Source organism: Emys orbicularis, chromosome 18 (assembly GCF_028017835.1).
Source record: "Emys orbicularis isolate rEmyOrb1 chromosome 18, rEmyOrb1.hap1, whole genome shotgun sequence".
In the NCBI taxonomy this organism is placed as follows: Eukaryota; Metazoa; Chordata; order Testudines; family Emydidae; genus Emys; species Emys orbicularis.
Window position 1 is genome coordinate 14,034,778 of NC_088700.1, and position 20,177 is coordinate 14,054,954.

At 59.7% G+C, this 20,177-nt stretch overlaps 1 protein-coding gene across 1 annotated transcript; it reads left to right on the top strand.

Annotated features, from left to right (window-relative positions):
- The first annotated feature begins 1,398 nt into the window (after positions 1 to 1,398).
- Positions 1,399 to 14,954, top strand: FPGS (folylpolyglutamate synthase). The gene is made up of 15 exons (XM_065418883.1): positions 1,399 to 1,515; positions 5,552 to 5,680; positions 5,914 to 5,967; positions 6,272 to 6,336; positions 6,465 to 6,579; positions 7,161 to 7,238; positions 7,354 to 7,415; positions 7,870 to 7,972; positions 8,307 to 8,384; positions 8,932 to 9,079; positions 10,639 to 10,740; positions 12,229 to 12,379; positions 12,811 to 12,886; positions 13,834 to 13,900; positions 14,518 to 14,954. The coding sequence occupies exons 1-15, from the start codon at positions 1,399 to 1,401 to the stop codon at positions 14,952 to 14,954; spliced, it is 1,782 nt and encodes a 593-aa protein (XP_065274955.1).
- Positions 14,955 to 20,177: the final 5,223 nt, after the last annotated feature.

The following is a 20,177-nucleotide window of genomic DNA, read 5'->3' on the forward strand; positions in this document are numbered from 1 at the left end:
GTGCTGCTTTACCGCGTTATATCCGAATTCGTGTTATATCGGGTCGTGTTGTATCTGGGTAGAGGTGTATTTGCACCATGAGGAGAAAACAGTGCAGGAACGGTGTTTAGCTCAACTAAAAGGCGGAGCATCTGCTGGGTATTTTTGTGGGGGCCCTGACATATCCTGGCTGTAGTTGATGGTTTCCTTCAGTGAGGTGTGTGATTTCATAGGAAGGCACCGCCATAACATTCCATTTTGTAATAAAAGCAGCTTTTATTGAACTGGGAGGATTGCTTGGACTTTGCACTGCCCCTTTGTGCCAGCTGACCTTGAAATCCACAACACACAGTGCGCCACCTGTGTAGTGGCGGTTTTTCCTCACCATGTGCACTGGAAGGCTTTAGATCAGGGGTGGGCAAACTTTTTGGCCTGAGGGCCACATCTGGGTATGGAAATTATATGGCGGGCCACGAGTGCTCACGAAATTGGGGGTTGGAGTGCGGGAGGGGGTGAGGGCTCTGGCTGGGGGTGCGGACTCTGGGGTGGGTCCAGAAATGAGGAGTTCAGGGTGCAGGAGGGGGCTGGGTCGAGGCACGGGAGGGGGCAAGGGTGCAGGCTCTGGGTGGCACATACCTCAAGCAGCGGCATGTCCCCCTTCCAGCTCCTACGCAGAGGTGGGGCCAGGTGCCTCTGCGCGCTGCCCTGTCCGCAGGCACCGCCCCTGGGGCTCCCATTGGGCTCAGTTCACGGCCACGGCATGCATGGAGCGGGGCAAGCCCTGGACCCCACTCCCCAGCTGGAGCAGGAGGGCCGGATTAAAATGTCTGAAAGGCCGGATGTGGCCCCCGGGCTGTAGTTTGCCCACCTCTGCTTTAGATACTAAGCAGTGTGTATGCAAAAAACATGGTTTTATCTGGGGATGTTCCCCTGCAGACACTATGGGAACATGGGCCCTCTCCAACGTGGGACCTGACACCTCTTTTCTAATGCAGTTATTGGGGGGAAGGAGGGTGTTGGATGGCCCTGCGGTAGGGGGTGAAATGAGACTGTGTGTAGCACTTGGCAAAGTGCTGTGGGGGGGGGGGGGGGAGGAAGGCTGCTGCATCTGTACGATATCAGTACTGTATTGTGTCCCCTCCCCCGCTTGCTGTAGGGGACATAGTAGCCATAATCAGTAGATGGGAGACAGTGTTGCCCTTTTAAGAGAATAGGTGCCCCTCACAATGATGGCGGCCGTCGCCCTTCCCGGGCTCGCTCTCCCCATGTATTGCCCCTCACAAAGATGGCGGGCCCACGCTGCCGCGCGCTGGCGGTGGGCGGTGGCTCCAGGGGCGGGGCGCAGCCGCACGTACGTGGGAGGGGTGCGGCGCTGCGCCGGTCGGTGGCGGCGGGGGCCGCCTGTCAGCAGGAGGCGGGATGGGCTTTCGCGGGCTCCGCGTGCTGCACTCCGCGCTGCGGCTCGTGGCGCAGGCGGCCGCCGGGCAGCGCTGCTTCAGCACCAGGCCGGCCCGCGTGCCCAGGATGGAGTATCAGGTACCGGCGCGGGGGCGGCCCGGCCCGGTTACATCAGCCGGGACACGTGGGATCTGGGGCCTGGCGGGGGGCAGGGCGGCATGTTCCATGGGCACACGTCCTTAGCTTGTGGGGGGCAGGCTTGTGGGGGGCTGCAATAGGGTGGAGGTGGATGGGAGGCTGGTATGGGCACATCCTATTTGATATGCAGGTTTTCAGTGGGGGGAGAATCGAGGCGGGTTCAGGCATATGGGGGGAGGATCGAGGGCTTTTTGGGGGGGCATGTGGAGGCAGGGGGCTGTGCTGGGGGTTGGTGCTATTTATAAATTGCTTTTGATGCTGTTTGGGGGACTTGGCCCTCATCCCAGTTCTGGTGCAAACCTTAGTGGGTCACCCCCAACCCCTTGCCCGTTCTGACTTTTGTTTTCGGTGATGCGCCTCATACTGACACTGCGTAGGGCTTTATGGGCTCAAAAGTAGTTACAGGGTGACTGGGGTAGGGCTCTCTTCCTAGTAGGTTCTAATAGCTAAGCTTGCCTAACAGTTTCGACTTAACAACTCCCTGTCTTCCTTCTTTCATAACTTTCTTCCCATTGATTGAACTCAATGGAAAGACGCCGTTGATTTCAATGGGCTTTCGGCACAGTACTTCAAACAAAGGTTGGGAAGTATTTGGGAAAAATCATTCAACCAACTTTGGTTTTGTGGGGGAAACCACTGAATAAATGAAATCACCCTTATCCCATCAATTTGGGTTGGATTACATAAGAACGGCCATACTGGGTCAGACCAAAGGTCCATCCAGCCCAGTATCCTGTCTACCGACAGTGGCCAATGCCAGGTGCCCCAGAGGGAGTGAACCTAACAGATAATGATCAAGTGATCTCTCTCCTGCCATCAATCTCTGACAAACAGAGGCATAAGATTGTCATGCAAGCATCCACCGTCTTTGTCTGAGGCAACACTGAGGTCCACCTGCTTACCATCTTTTTTTGATGCAATCCAGCCATCACTTCCTCAGCATCTCTTTCCTATCACCCTCTTCTGCTATGCTGCTTTCACCAGGTGTCCTTCCTTCATCCTCTGCCGGCATCCAGACCAGCAAAGCTGTACTTCCTGCATTTTGTCAAATTAAATGAAGTCACTTCTGAACAAACAATATCACTTTTTTTTCATCACAACAGCTTACATTTGAATCTTAACGTAGAAAATGGTTGGCACTGATTGATAGGATGTCCCTGACTTAAGTTTGGGGGGGGAAAAACTGATCAGGTATCAGGTGTCAACTATCAGGTAGTTACACTTGAAAATTGCATCCTGAGAATGCCCTGTAGAAAAGGTCTCTAAATCGGAGAGCTCTTCTATGTAAGCTGAAGATCTGTGTGTGTGTGTGTGTGTGTTCTCTTCAAAAGAATGGGCTTTGAATATAGGGAAATCAGTGACTGTTAATAGATGCTGGATGATCTTAGAGGAATGAAATGCATAAAGCACTGCTAAAGCAATATGAAGGTAGCTGAATTGGAATCAGAATGTCCGATGATGCAAACGATAATGTTCCAAAGCACCATTAACATGGCTGGCTGCACCCGGCTAATGTCTTCGCTCACTTTTTGTGGCGCTTGCTGGGTTGCGCACTCAGTTCCTCCTGTAAAGTCAAAAGGATCTGGGCTGTGGCCATGTTCAACATTGATTTTTACACTTTGTTACTTTTGTTTTAAAACCAACTCTGACCGTGCAGCTTCATGTGGCATGAACATAATGTGGAGGGGGCTTTGTGTCTAATTAAATGATGTTGGGGCAGGAAGTGAGTCAGGATCACATGGGATTCACAGTCTTAACACCTGGCTGAGTTCTGAGTAGTCAGTTTTGTGATTTGGGTGCCCCAGTGTCAGTAGTCATCAGTAATAGTGATGAAGGATGGAGGTGAGTTTCGGTCCCTGGGGCAGGGACTGTCTCTTCATTAAGTGTTTGTACAGCACCTAGCACAACCGGGCCTGGTTTATGACAGGAGTCCCTTGTATTGTGATAGTGCCTAATAATAATCTACATGAGCTACCGTGTGCCTGGGCCTAGCTGGGAAGTGCTTGGGGTAACCATAGGTAGCGGGCTGGCTTCTTGTCCCTGTTGGAGAAGGGGAGCAATGCATGATGTGGGGAGCGCAGGAGTTCTGGTGCAGTGTGGGGAAGACCGGATTCCATCCAGCTCTGGCTCAGCTGAGAGAAGGCAAGAAGCGGATTGTGCGTTCAGTGTCTTTGGTCCCAGGAAACCCAGGGAGATACAGTGTCCCACCCAGTATAAATAGCCACATGTATCTGGAGGAGCGTGGCCAGTGCTTTTTATAGAGGTGAATTGTGGGGAGTATATCTGGTTACTGTCCAGCCCCTGCCAGAGCTGCGCAGTCTACCCCCAGAGGTACTTTAAGAAACCCCAATAAATTGCTACTCTGCATGAGGCATACTGGAACTAAAGCCATCCCTGGGAAATGTGTTAATCAGCATTTAAAGAGGCTATTCTGGGCCTTGGAAAATCGGGACCTTAAAACACAGTGACACAGACAGTGCTACCATCGAAGCGAGTGAGACTATATAGCCCTTAAATGCTCTGTTCCAGATACTACTACTGGGGTCCCGGGGTTGGGGCACAGAACTGGAAGTCAGGAACCCTGGGTACGGATTCTGCCACAGTGAGGCACTCTCTGTGCCTCAGTTTCCCTTCTCACCCTCTGACTGTCTTGTCTGCTTAGATTGTAAACTCTTTGGTGCAGAGGGTCTCTCCCATGAATATCTGCCGTGCCTAGTACAATGGGAGCCCAGTCTCTGTCGGGCTTTCTAGGCACTACTGCAATACAACCAATATTAGTAATGGCAAGGGGTGAATATATATTGCGCTTAAAGTGTTCTGGTGCAGACTGTGGGTGGATTGTACTGCCGGTGGATCCACCCAACACACCCTGGGGCTCTGTTACACCAATGCTCCAGCTTGTGTTCCTGGGGCTTGTCTCGTGATCGGCGTACGCTCTGTCCCCGCTCCCCGTGCCTTGGAAATAGTTATCACGCACCTTCCCCTCTCCTCCCTCGTCTGGCAGCTGCTTTTGGAATTACCGCTGAGACTCTTCGTCTCCAGTGCTTCCTCGGTGGGGATTTCCCATCTGGGATGTCGCTTGTGGTCCTTCATCGTGTGTATTTGTAAAGAGTTCTCAGTCGTCTCTCTTCCCCCAGCCCCCGAGTCTGGTCTGAGCAGGAGGCAGGGAGATGCATTGCCAATCACCTAGCTAGCTAAAGGACACTGGATTTCAGTTCCCCCTGCTCCAAGCACCGTACCTGGGACTGTGGCTTTGCAGTCCCATAACTGTAGCGGGGCAAGACAAGCTAGCCGTGTGCAAGTCCTGCTGTTCTGAATGCAGCCCGGGATCCGAAGGCCACTGTGGAGCAGACGGAGCTAGTGGCTGGTTCTGGCCTGGCCGCTATGTTTCGCCCTCCAGCGCTTGAGTGACCAGTGGTGCAGCGTGGTGCCCCCCCTCCGGGCCCTGAGCTCAGCCTTTGTTTGCTCTGGCTGGAAGCGAAAGCTGGGGTTGGTGTGCTCTGATCAGCGCTCACCTGGCAGGGAGGGAGTGAGCTCCTACTGCTCCCCTTTGTCATGCTCCAGCACAGCTCTTGGTGCAAGGTAGACAAGGTTCTTGGCACAGGGGGGCAGCTGATGAGCCCCCTCCCTCACCGTGGAGGGCCCTGGGCGCGGAGATGGACTGGGTGGGTGGCACTGGAGGTGGCTATCTTCCCACCCGTGATGGGGGCTCTGACGGTGGGGGAGCCTGGTCGGTAACGTCGCCCTCCCCCAGAAGAGCAAAGGCTGGCAGCTGTGTGTTGGGAGCCAGGGATGGGTGGGGGCTTGGGCTGCCTGACACCCCTGAGCTTAGTATGTAGGGCCAGGGGCTCCTCTGTGGGCGAGCAGGAGACCCGCTTCTGGCACACACAGGGGGCTGGAGCGTTGGCTCTTGGCCACCATCCCCTCCTACAAGCGGAGAGCTGATCTGTGTCTCATCTGGTGAGTCTCATTCCAGGATGCCATCCGGACCCTGAACACCCTCCAGACCAATGCCAATTACCTGGAGCAGGTGAAGCGGGAGCGAGGAGACCCCCAGGTGCAGCTGGAGGCCATGAAAGGCTTCTTGGAGCGAAGTGGGTTAAAGGTGAGAGCTGTCACGTCCCCTTCCCTGGCTGAGCAGAGCCCTCTCAGCGCTGCTCCCTGCCGGGTGGGAGGGATGGATGGAGGGTGGGCGGGGGGGGCATCCCAGGCTGTACTGGCCTCTCTGCTTGGTGGGACTGGCTGTGAACCCTCCCGCCAGTCTGGCGCAGTGCCAGGCGAGGGTGTCTCCCCAGCCCTGACACCCCTCTCATGGGTTTGTTAACCTCTGTCTGGCAGGTCGAAGACCTGGATCAACTGAACATTATCCACGTAACTGGGACAAAGGGCAAGGTAAGCGGGGGCGTTGGGGTGAGGTTGTGTGGGGCACTGCAGGGGGGTGTGGAACGAGGCATGTGGGGGCAAGGGGAGTCTGTGGGGCATAGGGCTCGGGGGAAATGATGGGCCAGCACGCCGCAGGATGGGGTGAGTGGGGAAATAACTAGGCCATGTGATGGGTCATGGGACGATCAGGGTGGGGGTGCTGGAGGTTTAGGAGAGCAGCTCTGGCGCTGTGGGGGTGGGAGGCAATCCAGGGGGTTCCCTTTTGCTGGGGAGGGCTGGCTCCATGGTTAACGCTGCTGACTTCTTCTTCCAGGGCTCGACGTGTGCCTTCACGGAGCGCATCCTCCGCAACTACGGCCTGAAGACGGGCTTCTACAGGTGGGCGGCCCGGGGGCTCCTGGGGGACGGATTCAGTCGGCCGCTGCCGGGTGCTGAGTGGCACCCCGGGGAGGGTGGAATGGGGCAGCTGTCCCGGGTGCTGACTGTCTGTTCTCCCATCACCCCAGCTCTCCCCACCTGGTCCAGGTGCGCGAGAGGATCCGCATCAACGGGCAGCCGATCAGCAAGGAGCTCTTCAGCAAGTACTTCTGGCAGGTGTATAACCGGCTGGAGGAGACCAAGGTATGTGTGGTGGGAGCTCTGGGCAGGGAGCTGCTGCTGCCCTGGGGTGGGGGGGTATAAGCCCCTGCTGCCTCCTGCAGCCCGTACGAGCAGAGCGCCCGTTCCTCAGCAGGAGAGTGCCCTGTGACCAGGCCAGTAGGATCTCATGCTAGGGGAGTCACCTGGTGTGGTACAGTAACCGAGTCTCTGCCCCCGAGTCCAGAGGGGGACCAGGCAAAGTCAGATCGCTGCCCTGAGGCCGGCTCCTTGTAAGGATTGGGTGTGGGTGGGTTATCTAGTGCTTAGAGCAGGGGGTCCCTAGTTCTACTCTGCCACTGCCGTGCTGGGTGTCCTTGGGCAAGTCAGTTTCCCCGCTCCGTGCCTCGGTTTCCCCAGCTGCGTGGTGAAGTCGACTATTCGTGTAAAACTCTCAAATGAGCTGGGCCCTGGACATGCCGTGTCCCTGCTCCTGCCCTGGGGAGTGGGCCAGAGCTCCGCAGCGCAGGGAGGAGGGTCTGTCCCTTGCTGTCCTGTGGCTTAGCAATGGGGCTGGGGTAGAGCTGCTGCCCCGGAGTCCCCTCAGGTAACTGTCTGTCCTGCAGGACCCCGGCCACGCCAGCATGCCCGCCTACTTCCGCTTCCTCACCATCATGGCCTTCCACGTCTTCCTGCAGGAGAAGGTATGATGCTCCCTCTGTCCCTGCTCAGGGCTGTGCCATGGGGCTGTTTTGTTTCCTGCGTGTTGAGCACAGATGCCACAGGTGGCCCCTTAACACACTCTTGTCTCCCCTCCAGGTGGATCTGGCTGTGGTGGAAGTTGGCATTGGGGGTGCCTACGACTGCACCAACATCATCAGGTAGGAGCAGGCTGGGCCTGGCACGGGGACCAGGCGCCCGCCTCCTTATTGCCTCCGTGGGAAACTAGCGTGTGGAGGCCACTAGCTGTCCCCAGAGCAGGGACTGCCTGGGCAGGGGCAGGTGAGCCAACGGGCCTCAACCCAGCTGGGTCTGTAGGGGAGTTCGGTCAGTTCTTGACCCCTCTGCTGACAAAGGGGCCTAGTCCTGGTGGCTGTGATGGGGACGCCTGGCCAGGGAAGCCGTTGACCGTCCCTGAAGTGCTAGGGGCTTCCAGCCATGCTGGGCTCGGTGTCAGCCGTGGGCCGGGAGGTGAAAGGTTCTGTGCCGATCCTATGAGCCAGCCGGTGACCTGAGTTCCGGGACCTCCTGGGTGCTGGCTGGCCACAGAGCTGGGGAGAGGAGCCGCCCTCTGGGAGTCCTGGCGCTGGGCTCTCACCTTCTCTCTGTCTCCAGGAAGCCGATCGTGTGCGGGGTCTCCTCTCTGGGGATCGACCACACCAGCATCCTGGGGGACACCATTGAGAAAATCGCCTGGCAGAAAGGGGGCATCTTCAAGGTAGAGACCGTGGGGCTCTGTGGGGACAGGGGGGTCTCTGACAGCCTTGAGCGGGCTGGTCCAGATTCCTGGTTCAGCAGGACCAAGTCTGTTTGCTGTGATCTGGGAAGTGAAACTCCCCTGGTGCAGGAGGCCACAGGGCAGCATGGGGGTGGGGGCCCATCTGAGGGGCAAGCTCTGAATCTGAGTGAGGGGTCCCAGCTCGCCCCTGGGTGTCCGGGTCTGCCCCTGACCAGTAGCCTGTCACTGGAGTCCAGGTGTCTGCGTGGGGATGGGGGGGCAGCCTGGGAGGCTGTGGATCCGGGGCCCGTGACTACATCTGCGTTGCTTTCAGCCTGGTGTGCCAGCGTTCACAGTGCCACAGCCTGAGCGGCCCCTGGAGGTGCTGCGGGAGCGAGCCAGGGAGAGCCCGGTGAGTTCTTGTTAGATACATGCCTCCCCAGGGTCCCCCTGCCCCCTCTGAAGGCATCCTGCTGCTGTCACTGGGTCGGGGAGGCGACTCTCCCTGCTGCACCCACGCCAGGAGCAGGGGGTGGGATGTCAGATGGCTCCTGCCCCCTTGGATGGTGCTGGCCAGGGGCCTTGGGTCCCAATCCCCTCCCTCCCGCCCCAGGGAGGGTTGGGCTCCTGTGGCCCCTCCTCACTCTGGATCCTTTGCAGGGTGGCCCCAGGCCTGTGATCCCAGGGGCTCCCCTGTTTCTCCTGGGCAGCAGCTGAGTGTGGGCGCTGCTGGTGCCGGCGCCCCTCGGGGTCCATCCCTGGAGAGGCAGGACCAGATGGAAACATGACGGCCCATGAATATGAGCCATGGGGCCCTGGGGTGAGGTTGCCTCAGTTGCTGCTGCCTGGTCTGTAGGTCGGCAGAACCCACCGGGGGGCTCTCGGCCAGCTGGCGGAGCTGCCCCGGGGAGGTGGGTGAGCTGGGCAGGGCTCACCCTCTGCCCCCTCTCTCCGTGCAGTGCCCGCTTTACCTGTGCCCTGACTTGGAGGCCTTCGAAGAGGACGATAAGGCACTTCAGCTGGGGCTGGCGGGCGAGCACCAGCGATCCAATGCCACTCTAGCCCTGCAGCTCTCCCGGGCCTGGCTGCAGCAGCAGGGGTATCAGGGTAAGGAGCATGGCCCCAGCACGAGGGAGCTTGTGTGTATGGGGAGGGGGCCGTCCCTCCCTGCGCTGAACGGCACATTCCAGCCCTTGCTCTAGTTCCTGGGTTGGGGCGTCTCTCCGAGGAGATTCTGGGAAAGTCCTGATTGGGCTGCACTTCAGTCTCCCGGCGGGCCGGGTACGCAGCATGTGACCGTCCAGCCTGGCGCTGCTCCCCACAGCCTGGCACCTAGGATGTGAAGCCAGCACTCCGGCTTTGTGTTCCCAGCCGCAAGCCCCTGGAGATGCCCTGATTGGTGTTTTCCCAAGTGCCGGGTGTGGAACTCTGGCTGGGAGCCCCTTGGCGCTTCATGGGAGACTGGGGGGGGCTCTCTGCACCCTGCAAATACAAGCCAGCAAGTTACCAACATGCTGGGGGCTAAGCTAAGGGGGGGCCCCTGCTGGGGAGGCGGGTGGGATATTTGGGATAGTTTTTATTTTATTTAAATTATACTTTTTTCTTTTTAAAAATAAACCTGTTTTAAAATGAATTGTGAATTTAATACAAAATATGTTAAGGTCTAAACCTATTACGCCCTTTTAAAACATTTCAATTCAAAATCAGTGTGGATGAGCCTCTATAAAGACTTTGAGTTCAAGGCTGCTTTTCTATGTAGAGAAAGAACCAGGGGAAAAACATCTAACTGGAGCTTTATCAATGTGCTAGGTCACGTACTGTGTTAAGGGCTGGATCCTGTGGGGGGGCCCAGGGGCTGTGCTGCTGGGTGCAAGAGGCTGGCAAAGTCATCACAGGCGTTGGGACCCAGCCTCTGGCTCCAGGAGACACCATCGTGTAGCTCTTCAGGATCTCCACCTCGGAGGGCTCAGACTCCTATTTTATAGCGTCTCCCTACCTGAGCTCTGATTGGCTCAGTTTTCAAATTATGAGTATTTATGACTCCACCCACCCTGGAAACTTACTCTCCAGCTCATGGAAAAACCCTGCGCTTTGTGTATCCAAAACATTGAAGGTGGTTTTTGTTTAAAACGAAATGTGACGTGCTGCTTTGTGTGTAATGTGATTCCAATTACCATCCGAATGCAGCTTGACACAAATCATGAGTAAAATGCTAATTATCTAGTATAGAAGCAATGCATCAGACCCCATTTTCTAACATACTCAAAATGTACAATTAACAAGAATATGAAAACATGAAGCTATACAATTGCTTAAGGAAATGTGCAGAGTTAGCATGTCCTCTCCTGGGGAGCACAAAACTACCAAATGTAGCGTGAAAGTTCCTTGATGCTTGTATCAATCCATGAGGATGCACGTGTCGCTAGAAAAGCACAGAAGTGCAAATGGAAACCTTGATGAAAATCCATGATTTAAATTGAGGTTTTCCACTCGGTGATTTCAATCAATCCACCCTGGTTTCTATGGCACGTAACCCGGGGCGGCTCCCCCAGGCTGACTGGAGTCCAGTTGTGTGTGAGGAGGGAAGGCCGAGTGACAGGAGGGCTACAGGCGGCCATGTGGGGCTGTTAGAACGGTGACTCAGCCCAGCTTCCATCTCCTTGCAGGTACTGGGGAGCTGAAGGACTTGCAGCCAGGCGCGGAGCTACTAGGCAAGAGACCTGTGCCCCTGGCACCTGCATTCAGGCCCAGCGGCTCCATGGTGCAGGGTAAGGACGTGGGTGTGTCCCACCCCACTGCTGCTCCGGTGCCCCCTGCCTGCCCTGGGCATTCCCTGGGTGCTCTGTTGTGGTTCCCTGGCTAGTGCCTGCCCTTGGCTTTGGCTAGCTGGGATCAGGCCGGAACTGCTGCTCGTTGGAGCTAACGAAGCGCTGTGGGCAGTAACCGCTCGTGCGTCGGTCCCAAGGCCAAGGCCCTGGACTCTGCCCCCGGCCCACCCCGTGCGTTGACATTTTGAACTCGCTGCCCTTTAGCTCTTCCTGTTTCCTCAGTTTTAACACTTAGGAGCCTGGTGCTTCCTGGGCTGCCAGAAAGTGCTGAGGGTGATTGTACATCACCAGCCTCCAGCACCAACCCGACCTCCCCCCGCCTCCCGTGTGGGTATTTCCCAGGCTGTTTGTTGGCTAAGCGTCATTGTCTCTCCACCACCTGCCCTAGGGGGCTGCCCGCTGCTCTGCCTCTTGCTGCAGAGTGAGAGGGGCCTTCTCTCCGCTCCGCTATTACCCCCGTACTGTGCCCCATTGGGGGTCCCTGGGCAGTGCAAAGCAGTCACTAGCTGGGCCTATTACGGTAGCCTCGATATTTAATGGGTTTCTCCTCACGACCAATAGCAGAGCAGGGCTGTTACCCCTGTTTTACCGATGGGGCACAGGGAGACCAAGTGACTGGCCCAAGGTCTCACAGGGGTTTGTGGCAGAGCAGGGAATTGAGGTCAGGTCTCCCAAGTCCCAGGCTGGCCCTTCACCCTCCTACCTCCCCTGGGGTCACTGGGCCGGCCCACACCACAGTCCCAGCCACTGGCCTGAGGGCAGGAGCCCAGGCAGGTTGGGCTGGGCGAGGTCTCTGGAATCCGTCCCCGTCCCGTTGGGAACTAGCACCGCTGTGAGGTGGGCAGGCCACGGGCGTAATGAGTCACTGACAGGCTCCTTGCCTCTGTGGCACAGGGGCGGTGCCCCCGCAGCCAGCACTGGAATGGGGGAGGCTGGCGCTGTGGCTGCCTCGGGGGGATGGGGAGCAGGCTGGGCTGGCGCAGCGCAGGGCTTGGGGGAGCTTGGTACCGGAATAAGGGGAAGGGAGGTCTGGTGTTGGGGTCTCCCCAGTGAAATGCTCCGGGAAGGTTTTGTTGCAGGAATGGCTCTGGGTGGGTTTAACATACCTATGTGCGGGCCCCAGGGTGGATGGGTCACTGTGCTGTCAGCGGGGCTCCATGCCAGCCCCCAGCCCCCTAACAAGCCAGGCCTGCTCTATGACACCAGCACCCCCTGATCTCGGATCCCCACTCGCCTCATGCTGCCATAACTTAGCTGGGTCGGGCCCACCAGGGAGCTGGTAACTCGGCTGCTGGTGTAGGGGGCAGCAAGTCCCTGCCGGGTGGGCCTGGCCCACCAGGGAGCTGGTAACTCGGCTGCTGGTGTAGGGGGCAGCAAGTCCCTGCCGGGTGGGCCTGGCCCCTCTCATAGCCCCCTTTCCCCTTCCAGGTTTACAGGACACGGAGTGGCTGGGCCGCACCCAGGTGCTGCAGCACGGGGCAGTGACGTGGTTCATCGACGGGGCTCACACCACCAGCAGCGTGCAGGCCTGTGTGCGCTGGTTCCGCCAGGCAGCCCTCAACGAGGAGAAGCCTGTGGAGTAAGGAGGCGCCGGGCAGGGAGGGGGATCCATTGCTCTGCTGTCACAGGCTTTGCCTGAGCCCCACCCAGCACAGCTGGAGGGAGATTTCCCAGAGAGGTGCCGGTTGGGTTGAGAATGAGGCTCCCCATCAGCCATGCCAAGGGTGCGAGCAGCACCTGCCTTTTCCTGCTGGAGAGAGGTGGGCCCCAGACCAGCAGGCCATGTTTGGGGGTGGAAGGCAGGGGAGGAGGGCTGAGGCTTTGTACCAGCAACCTGCATGGTCCCAGGACACCAGGGCGGATGGGGACGGGACCCTGTTGTCCTATCAAGGGTGGGACAGGCCTTGGGTTGGGGTTTGCAAGGTGGCAGCAGCTAGCCCAGCCAGCTCCGGAGCGGGGCTGGGAGCAAGAGTCCCTCAGCTGACCAGTCTGGGCCCGTCTCGTCTGCAGCGGCTCCGAGGTCCGGGTGCTTCTCTTCAACGCCACGGGGGACCGGGACACGGCTGCTCTGCTCAAGCTGCTGCTGGTGAGACGCTGTGCCTTGGGGCAGTGGGGGGCTGGTGCTGGGCAGGGCAGGCGGGTTTGTAAGGGCAGAAAATGGGCTTGCAGCAGATGGGGGGGAGGGGAGGGCTGCTGGACCATGTGGGGAGAGCGGATCAAATGGATTTAAATTGGGGGAGGGTGGTTACAGATGATGCATGCAGGTATCCGAGGCTGCCAGCATCCAGCTCAGGCTGGGGGCCCGGACTCCTGGGTTCTATTCCCAGCTCTGCCCCGACCCTTGGCTAAGTCGTTTCCCTCTGTTCCTCATTCTCCCCTTCCGTGCCATGGGGTAACGCCGGCCTTGGGCGGGCGCTGGCAGAGGGCTCTGAAGTGTCAGGTGGGTTCAGAGCCCCGGGGCCTGCAGTGGTGTCTGACCCCTCCCCTGCACCCGCCTGGCTGTTCAGGGCCTGCTTTGACACATCCCACAGGGTGCCACCAGGTGGTGCTAGTGCCTCGCTCTTGTCCCCCAGTCATGCCCCTTAGAGTCCAGTCCGCCTCTGTCTCCTATAACAGCCCTTCCCTGGGGACTCAGGGTTTTCCAGCCTCCCTGCGCAGTGGCTGGGGGCGATCCCGGGAGCGAGTCTTGGGGGCTGGATTAGTTAGGGGCAGAAGTGAAAATAGAAGGGGGAGGGGCGGTTTCCAGTGACTGGTTGGCTGCTTTCCCCAGTAGCCTCTGCAGGAATAGAACCCAGGCATCCTGGCTACCTGGTCCCTGCTTAAGATCTAGACCAAATGTGCCCCTGTTGGTTTGTAATGGTTCCAGCAGGAATAGTGACGGATGCTGAGCCAGTAGCCGAGGTCCTTCCTGTAAGGAGCTGAATCCCCCCTTGTCCTCCTCGCCCTTTCCCCCCGTGCGGCCGCCCAAGGCTGCAGTACCCAGCCCCTTGCTGGCGTGGACTTTGTGCTCATGCTGTGTCTCTTGTGCCCCAGCCCTGCCGGTTTGACTACGCCGTCTTCTGCCCCAACTTCACGGAGGTGTCTGTGGTGGGGAACGCAGGTCAGTACCTGGGGAAGGGGAGCTCCACTAGGAATCTGCTCAGGAACTTGCCCTAGAGCAGACATGCCCCGTCTGGCTTGGATTCTGCCCTGCCCGTGCTGTTGGGGGATGTCTGTGTGGGGAATATTCCTGCCCCAGGGGCACGGGTTGGCTCGATGCTTGGGGGGGGGGGGGGGGGGGGAAGTTGTCCCTGGAAACCTCCTCGCTGGATTTTTCTGCAGGGGGTCGGGGTCTCTTGAGGATTCTTGGGCCCTGTCCGCAGTGCTGGTCAGATAGCTTTGATCTGCGCGTGCTGCTTCCCCAGGCTGTGGGGCTGGGCAGGCTCCCCCATGTACCAAGCCAGCCCACCAGCCAATCTCACGGCCCCACAAAGCCAGGGCTGGTGTCACGGGTCCCTCCGCTGGCTCCACAGCGCTGCTCTGTCGGCCCATGCCAGGAGTCCCCTCTCATCTGTGACCCTCCTGCTCTGTAGGGTTGGATTTGCCGGCTGGTGGGGTGCAGCGGCCTGGTGTCCCCCTGGGGCCCGGCTCTCTGGAGACGGAGAGGCCATTAAAACGGGCAGGTTGGGAGCGTCCGCAAGGCTGCTCTGATGCAGCTCGTTGTTCTCCCCTTTGCAGACCAACAGAACTTCAACGTCACCCTGGAGAACATGCTGACCCGCTGCCTGGAGAACCAGAAGAAGTGGAACCGGCTGATGGAGGAGAAGGTGGGGCAGGACCTCTGGCTGTCTCCCCCCATGCAGGTGGAGGGGGTGGGTGGCCTGCTGAAGCCAGACCCCTTGCGCGGCCCCCTGCTCTTCGTGCCCTCCTCCGAGCGCCCTCTCAACTCCAACTCGCTGGTGTTCCCCTGCATCTCTCACGCACTGCAGTGGATCACCCAGGGCAGGGACCCGCACTTCCAGGCGCCCGCCACCAAGGGGCTCCACCTGCACCCCGTGGCGGGCACCGGCGCCGTCTTGCTCAAGGAAGCGGCCGCCATCCGCGTGCTGGTCACGGGAAGCCTGCACCTGGTGGGCGGTGTCTTGAAACTGCTCGACCAATCGCTCTCGCAGTAGCAGGTGCCTGTGGGCGGGGCCTCCGTGCTGCTCTTTGCTGTTTACTTGAATATTCCCAGGCACCTTTTACCAGGTGTTCCCTGAGCCTGCTGCCCCCTGAGTGGGATGCTGCTGGCTCAGGGGCTGGGCACTGCACGTGCTGCTGGGGTTCTCCTGCTGAGACCTTCGCGGCAGCTGGATCCACCCCTAGGACTGGAATTGGTACAGCCAGGGTCCACGCCCCGGCACCGGGATCTTGTGCTGAGCCCCTCGCGGCAGCGCCAGCCGCACCCTGGCACCAAAACTCTCCCGTTCAGCCTCACCCCACCTCCCCGCAGCAGGATCCTTTCGTCAGTGCCGGGATTTGGTCACTGCCCTCATGCTGGTGGGCTGATGGGCACCGTCCCTGCAGGCCCGGGGGGCCTGGGGTGAAGACCCAGCAGCTGATCTCAGCCCTCAGGGCAGCCCGAGGGGACTGGCTGCACCGTACATTTACTTGATGTTCCGTGGCGCTGCCCTTCCCGGGAGCTCACCGTCCCTGGCCTGGCCAAGCAGAGACAGGCGGGGAGCTCTTGCTTGGCCGGGATGGAATTCCTGGTCTCTGGGTCCCACGGGGGGGCTGAGGAGGGCAGTGTTCATCTGCCCTGGTGAGGCCTTCCCCCGACAGGCATTCAGAGGGAGGCGTGAGCCTCACGGGCAGACACCCAACTGAGCATCAGCTTCCCTTGGCTGGTGCGTTGCCTTTACTGGGAGCTGCCTCAGCCCCCCGCTGAACGAGTCCCGTCCCCCCTGCCCTGGTGCCTTTGTCTCCTCCCTGGGTCTGTTCCGTTGAGCCGCCAGAGCCGAGCGGTGCACGATCCAGGGATGGGTTTGAGTCTCGCTACTTCAGGCCCTTCTGGCTGCTCTGGGGCTGGGTTCGCCCTGGGTGAAGGCAGCCAGGTCCTGCCACCGGCGCGTGGCATCGGCTCCGGAAGCTCTGGCTGGGTGCTCGTCAGAGGCCGTTAGTGCTGGGGTGTGTCTGGCGCGGGGTCCGGTTCGAACTGCCTGTGATCGAAGGCCAGGAGTGCGGTGGGAGCCGCAGGTCGTGCTCACTCCCACCCATTGGTGCTGCCGGGCCAGTTCACACAGCCCGGGGGGTGAGAGCCAGGCACTGTAGTGCCAACAAGTCTCTCTCAGTGCCCCAATGTGTGAGCTTCTCCCAGGCCAATGCCGGGGCAGTGGGGCCCATGGGCGCTAGTGCCAGTGTTGTGTAGGCAGGTCGGCCCTGAGTGCAGAGGGGCCTTATGCAGGAATTGTCCCTGTCCGTCCCCCGTCCGCCTTTCCGGTACAGACATCTGTGCACTGGGGCTGAGACTCCTGCCTCTCTCCAGTGCTGGGCAGTGGGATGTGAGGGCTCTCTGCATGCCATTTGCAAAGTGGGTGATCCCCCCCCGACCCGCTCTGTTGGCGCCCAGGTGGGCCGGGCAGCAGGCCGGGCTCGCTCTCTGCTGGACAGTAACTATGGCAGGGCATATGGGGCTGGGGGTCGGGAAGCCGTAGCAGCTGAGGAGCCGGGCTGCTTTCTGGACCTTAGGCAGTTCTCGTTGTGTTTGGGCTGGCGGCTGGCCCGCTGCCCGGGTCGCTTTCAGAGTGACAGCTTCATCTGGGCAAACACTGGGTGCTGGGAATCGGCCTGATCTCTCAGGCTGGGCTGCGAGGGACCCTTGTTGAGCAGGGACTTCAGGAAGCACCTGTCTGGAGGAGCCGAGTCCCTCTGGCGCAAGGGCTGTGGAAACTGGCTCCCAGCCCCATGGCCGTGAGCCGCCTGGTGTCGTCACAGCTCAGCCAGCGTCTCTTGCTATCCTCCGGGGGCGCGCTCCATGCAGAAACCTGCACCAGGCCAGGCAGCGAGCTAGCCACCCCTGCTCGAAAAACCAGCCAGGCTGGGGCAAGCGTGTTCCCAGAGATCGGTTCTTGAAAGCCACTTGTGAGCAGGGCAGCCGTTAGGGGGTGTTTGGGGCGGGGGTGATGCTCTTGCGAAGGTCTTGGTTGCACTGGGTGCACTACATGGTCTGTCTGTGCTCCCTGGAGTGCCCAGACGCATGGCACGGTCAGGATGTGCCAGGCTCTGCTCACACTAGAGTACCTAGTTGTGCCAGCCCAGCCATGTCCTGACCCAGTGATTAACAGCCACCTGTCTGCTGTATCCTGATTTCTGTTGCCCGAGTGCGCGGGCATTGGCTGGTCCCACTCTGGACATAGGCCAGGCTGTGGGGTTGGGTTTTGAACCCCATCCTCGAACGCATGCAGTGCCGGGGTGCTTGGGCAGGCAGTGTGGGGTCTGTCCTCCCCCTCCCCCTTTACTGCCCCAGTGCCTGTTTCTGTGTACGCTGAAGGCAGCCTGGGTGTGACCCGGCCGTGTCTCGGGGCGTGTGTGCCTAATGCCCTAACCCCTCCCCAGTGAGGGGGGTTCAGGGGTTGATTTGGGTAAATCTCAAACTGCTGAAAGCTTGGGCCCAGCACGTCCCCCTCTCAGCAAACCCCATGGACTGCCTTTGGCCCAGCCACTCGGCGTGGGGGTCTGGGCGACGGAATAATGCTGCTGCTGCCTGATCCACGGACTTCCTGTGCAGCTGGTCTAGCGGCAGACGACTGACCCGCGGCCTGCTGCACTGGGCCCCTCTCCCGGGGGCTGGGCTACGACACCGGCCCTGGCAGTGGAGACGGGGGGAGAAGCCTGCAGGGCCCCTCTGCACTGCCACAGAGCCTCCGGGCCCTGCTGTGATACAGGATCGTTGGAGCCAGGTCGCTGGCTCCGTAGTGGAGCCTGGCCCACCTCTGGTTGCAGCCTGGAGAGTCTGGGTTCAAGCAGGAAGGGAGGTTGGAAGTCGCTCCCCGTGTCCAGCCTCAGATGATGATTAAAGACTAAATGTTACTGAGTCTCCAATAATTTAACTAGCAATAGGGTTTTTATGAAATCTGTAACTTACAGAACGATATTGATGACCTTTCCAGATTGCTTTCTGGGAGGTTAGAGTTTTGAAAGTGAAGCAATGGTGCTGCTGTTCCATGAGCATCCGCTCCATTGACCTGTTGATGTAAATAAACAGCGTGCTCGTTGTAGTGTCGTCTCCTTCCTGGGCGTGTGGGGCCTGGCGGGGGTGAGGCCGGAGCTGTGCTGCCAGGCAGCGCTGGAGTTCTTTGTGAAGCCCCTTACCTAGCCTAATCCCCATGGCCCTGGTGGGGGCTGGAAAATTACCCTCACTCCGCCGGTGGGGAAACCGAGGCAGGCTAAGGGCCTGCTCCTGAAAGAGCGTTCCCCCGGCTGCTCATTTCAAAGGGCTCTTTGCCTTCCAGGTGTGGGCCTCACCTGGGCTGCCCAAGACAACACAGCAGGGGCTGGTGTGCACCCCACGGCTCTGCCGAGCTCAGAACGGGCATTAGTTAATGTTTGGATGATGAAATTCTTTGTGTCTGAGCCCTGGGTGCGTTCCACCTGCTGGTTACTCCAGCTCTGCCCTGACGATCTGCGCTGGAGCCTGGCGCTAAGCGTGCCACCAGCCTGGCCGAGCCAGAAGCTGGATTGCACCCAGCTCTTGATTTTTAAACCTCGCTCACTGCTCCGCTTTCTCAGGAGGGAGGTTTCCATGATCAGGGCGCAGGCCTCGGAGGGCTTCAGCTGGGAGTTCTGCCGGCTGCAGGCTGGTGTGTGCTGGGAAGGGCATGAGGGAGGTGCTGGCCTAACTCAATACAGTGCAAAGGGAAGGGGCCAGGCTAGAGTGACCAGATGTCTCGATTTTATAGGGACAGTCCTGATTTTGGGGTCTTTTTCTTATATAGGCTTCTATTACCCCCCACTCCCTGTCCCGATTTTTCACACTTGCTGTCTGGTCACCCTAGGCCAGGCCTGGGTGGGCATGCAGTGAAATGGTGGAACTGGAACAGCTGCAGAGTGAGAGGGCTCCCCGCCCCAGCCTGGCTGAAAGGGGCTGCTGGCTGTGTCACTGCATTCACCACGGGGCACTGGGGCAGGGGCTGGGCTGGCCGGGTGGAGTCACGGGCAGGGCTGAAGCTGCTGCTGAGAGAGCACCGTGGCTTTTGGCTATTAATAAATCTTGGCTGGGTCCTGCTCCAAGAACCCAGGCCCTCAGCCAGGTTTTTGCCTAGCGGACGGCCATCTGCACACAGGTGTTTCCTGCAGGGCTTAGCCAAGCTGGGTTCATCCCAGGATCCCGACCCCCCCCCCCCCCCCGGTTCTGCATGTGGCCTCCCCTTCCACTGGGCCTACAGGGTGGAGTGATGGTAGAGCTGGTGAACACGGGGCTGGCCTGGGTGCTGCTGCTCAAGGACCCAGTTAACGTGGACGTGGGTGGTGTCAAATCTGGGCCAGCCGCCTGCAGCCCCCGGGGCGGGGGGCACAGCCGCTCCTGGGGCTGCTGACACTAGCCAGGCACCAGCGTCAGGGGGAATTAGCCCAGGCTCCCAGGAAGCTTCCTCGCACCGTGGCCAGCCTGGCTGGTCCCTTCCTCGCAGCGCGGCAGCACCGGGTGCCCGGGTGAAAGCAGGAGCGCCCGCGCAGGGAGCTGCTTTCTCCTGCTTCACTTTGCAGGGGTCTTGCTGCACCTGAACCCCAGCCCAGGCAGCTCGGGGTAGGAATTGGGGTGCTGGGCTGGCTCCCAGGTGGCTTAGCTGAGCTGTGGGCTGGGGCAGGGAGCAGGGCTAACTCAAGGCCTTTGGGAACCGGGCAGCCGGGAGCATCTGCTCCTGCAGGCTCGACGGATGGCAACAGCGCTACCTGCAGGGGCAGCATCTCCCACGGCACCGGCCAAGGCAGCCCCCAGCCCGGGGCTCCAAGGAAGAGCTGGCTTTGGCTCAGCTTGGCCCTTTCTGACAGCTGTGTCTCAGCCCAAGGCCGCTTGGTGCTGGGGAGAGCCCGGCAGGCCGCGCGGGAACAAGGAAGGCGCTCGCCCCTGCTGCCACGTTCTGCTGCTTGGGGAGCAGGCTGCTGGTCTGGGTTTCCTGTTGTCGAAGTGGGGCTGGGCCAGGGCCGTGCTCTTTGGGCCAGTCCAGCTGCTGGGGGCAGCGCTGGCTGGCTGCTTGCACAGCTGCATGTGCACAATGCAATGGAAATCCAAACAGCATCTGCCTCCACCAGAGAGAGGTCGCGTGGGCCTGGCCAGTTGCAGGCCCCCCCGCTGGCTCCCCCAGGCCAGATCGCAGGTGGTTTGTGGCTGGGCCGGGATAAACACGGAAAAGCTGGAAAGG

Bases quoted from the DNA above. Each gene is read 5' to 3' on its own strand.
- FPGS (XM_065418883.1), top strand. From the start codon at position 1,399: ATGGGCTTTCGCGGGCTCCGCGTGCTGCACTCCGCGCTGCGGCTCGTG. The intron at 8,385-8,931 runs GTGAGTTCTTGT...CTCTCCGTGCAG, and splicing joins AGCGAGCCAGGGAGAGCCCG to TGCCCGCTTTACCTGTGCCC. The intron at 9,080-10,638 runs GTAAGGAGCATG...ATCTCCTTGCAG, and splicing joins GCAGCAGCAGGGGTATCAGG to GTACTGGGGAGCTGAAGGAC.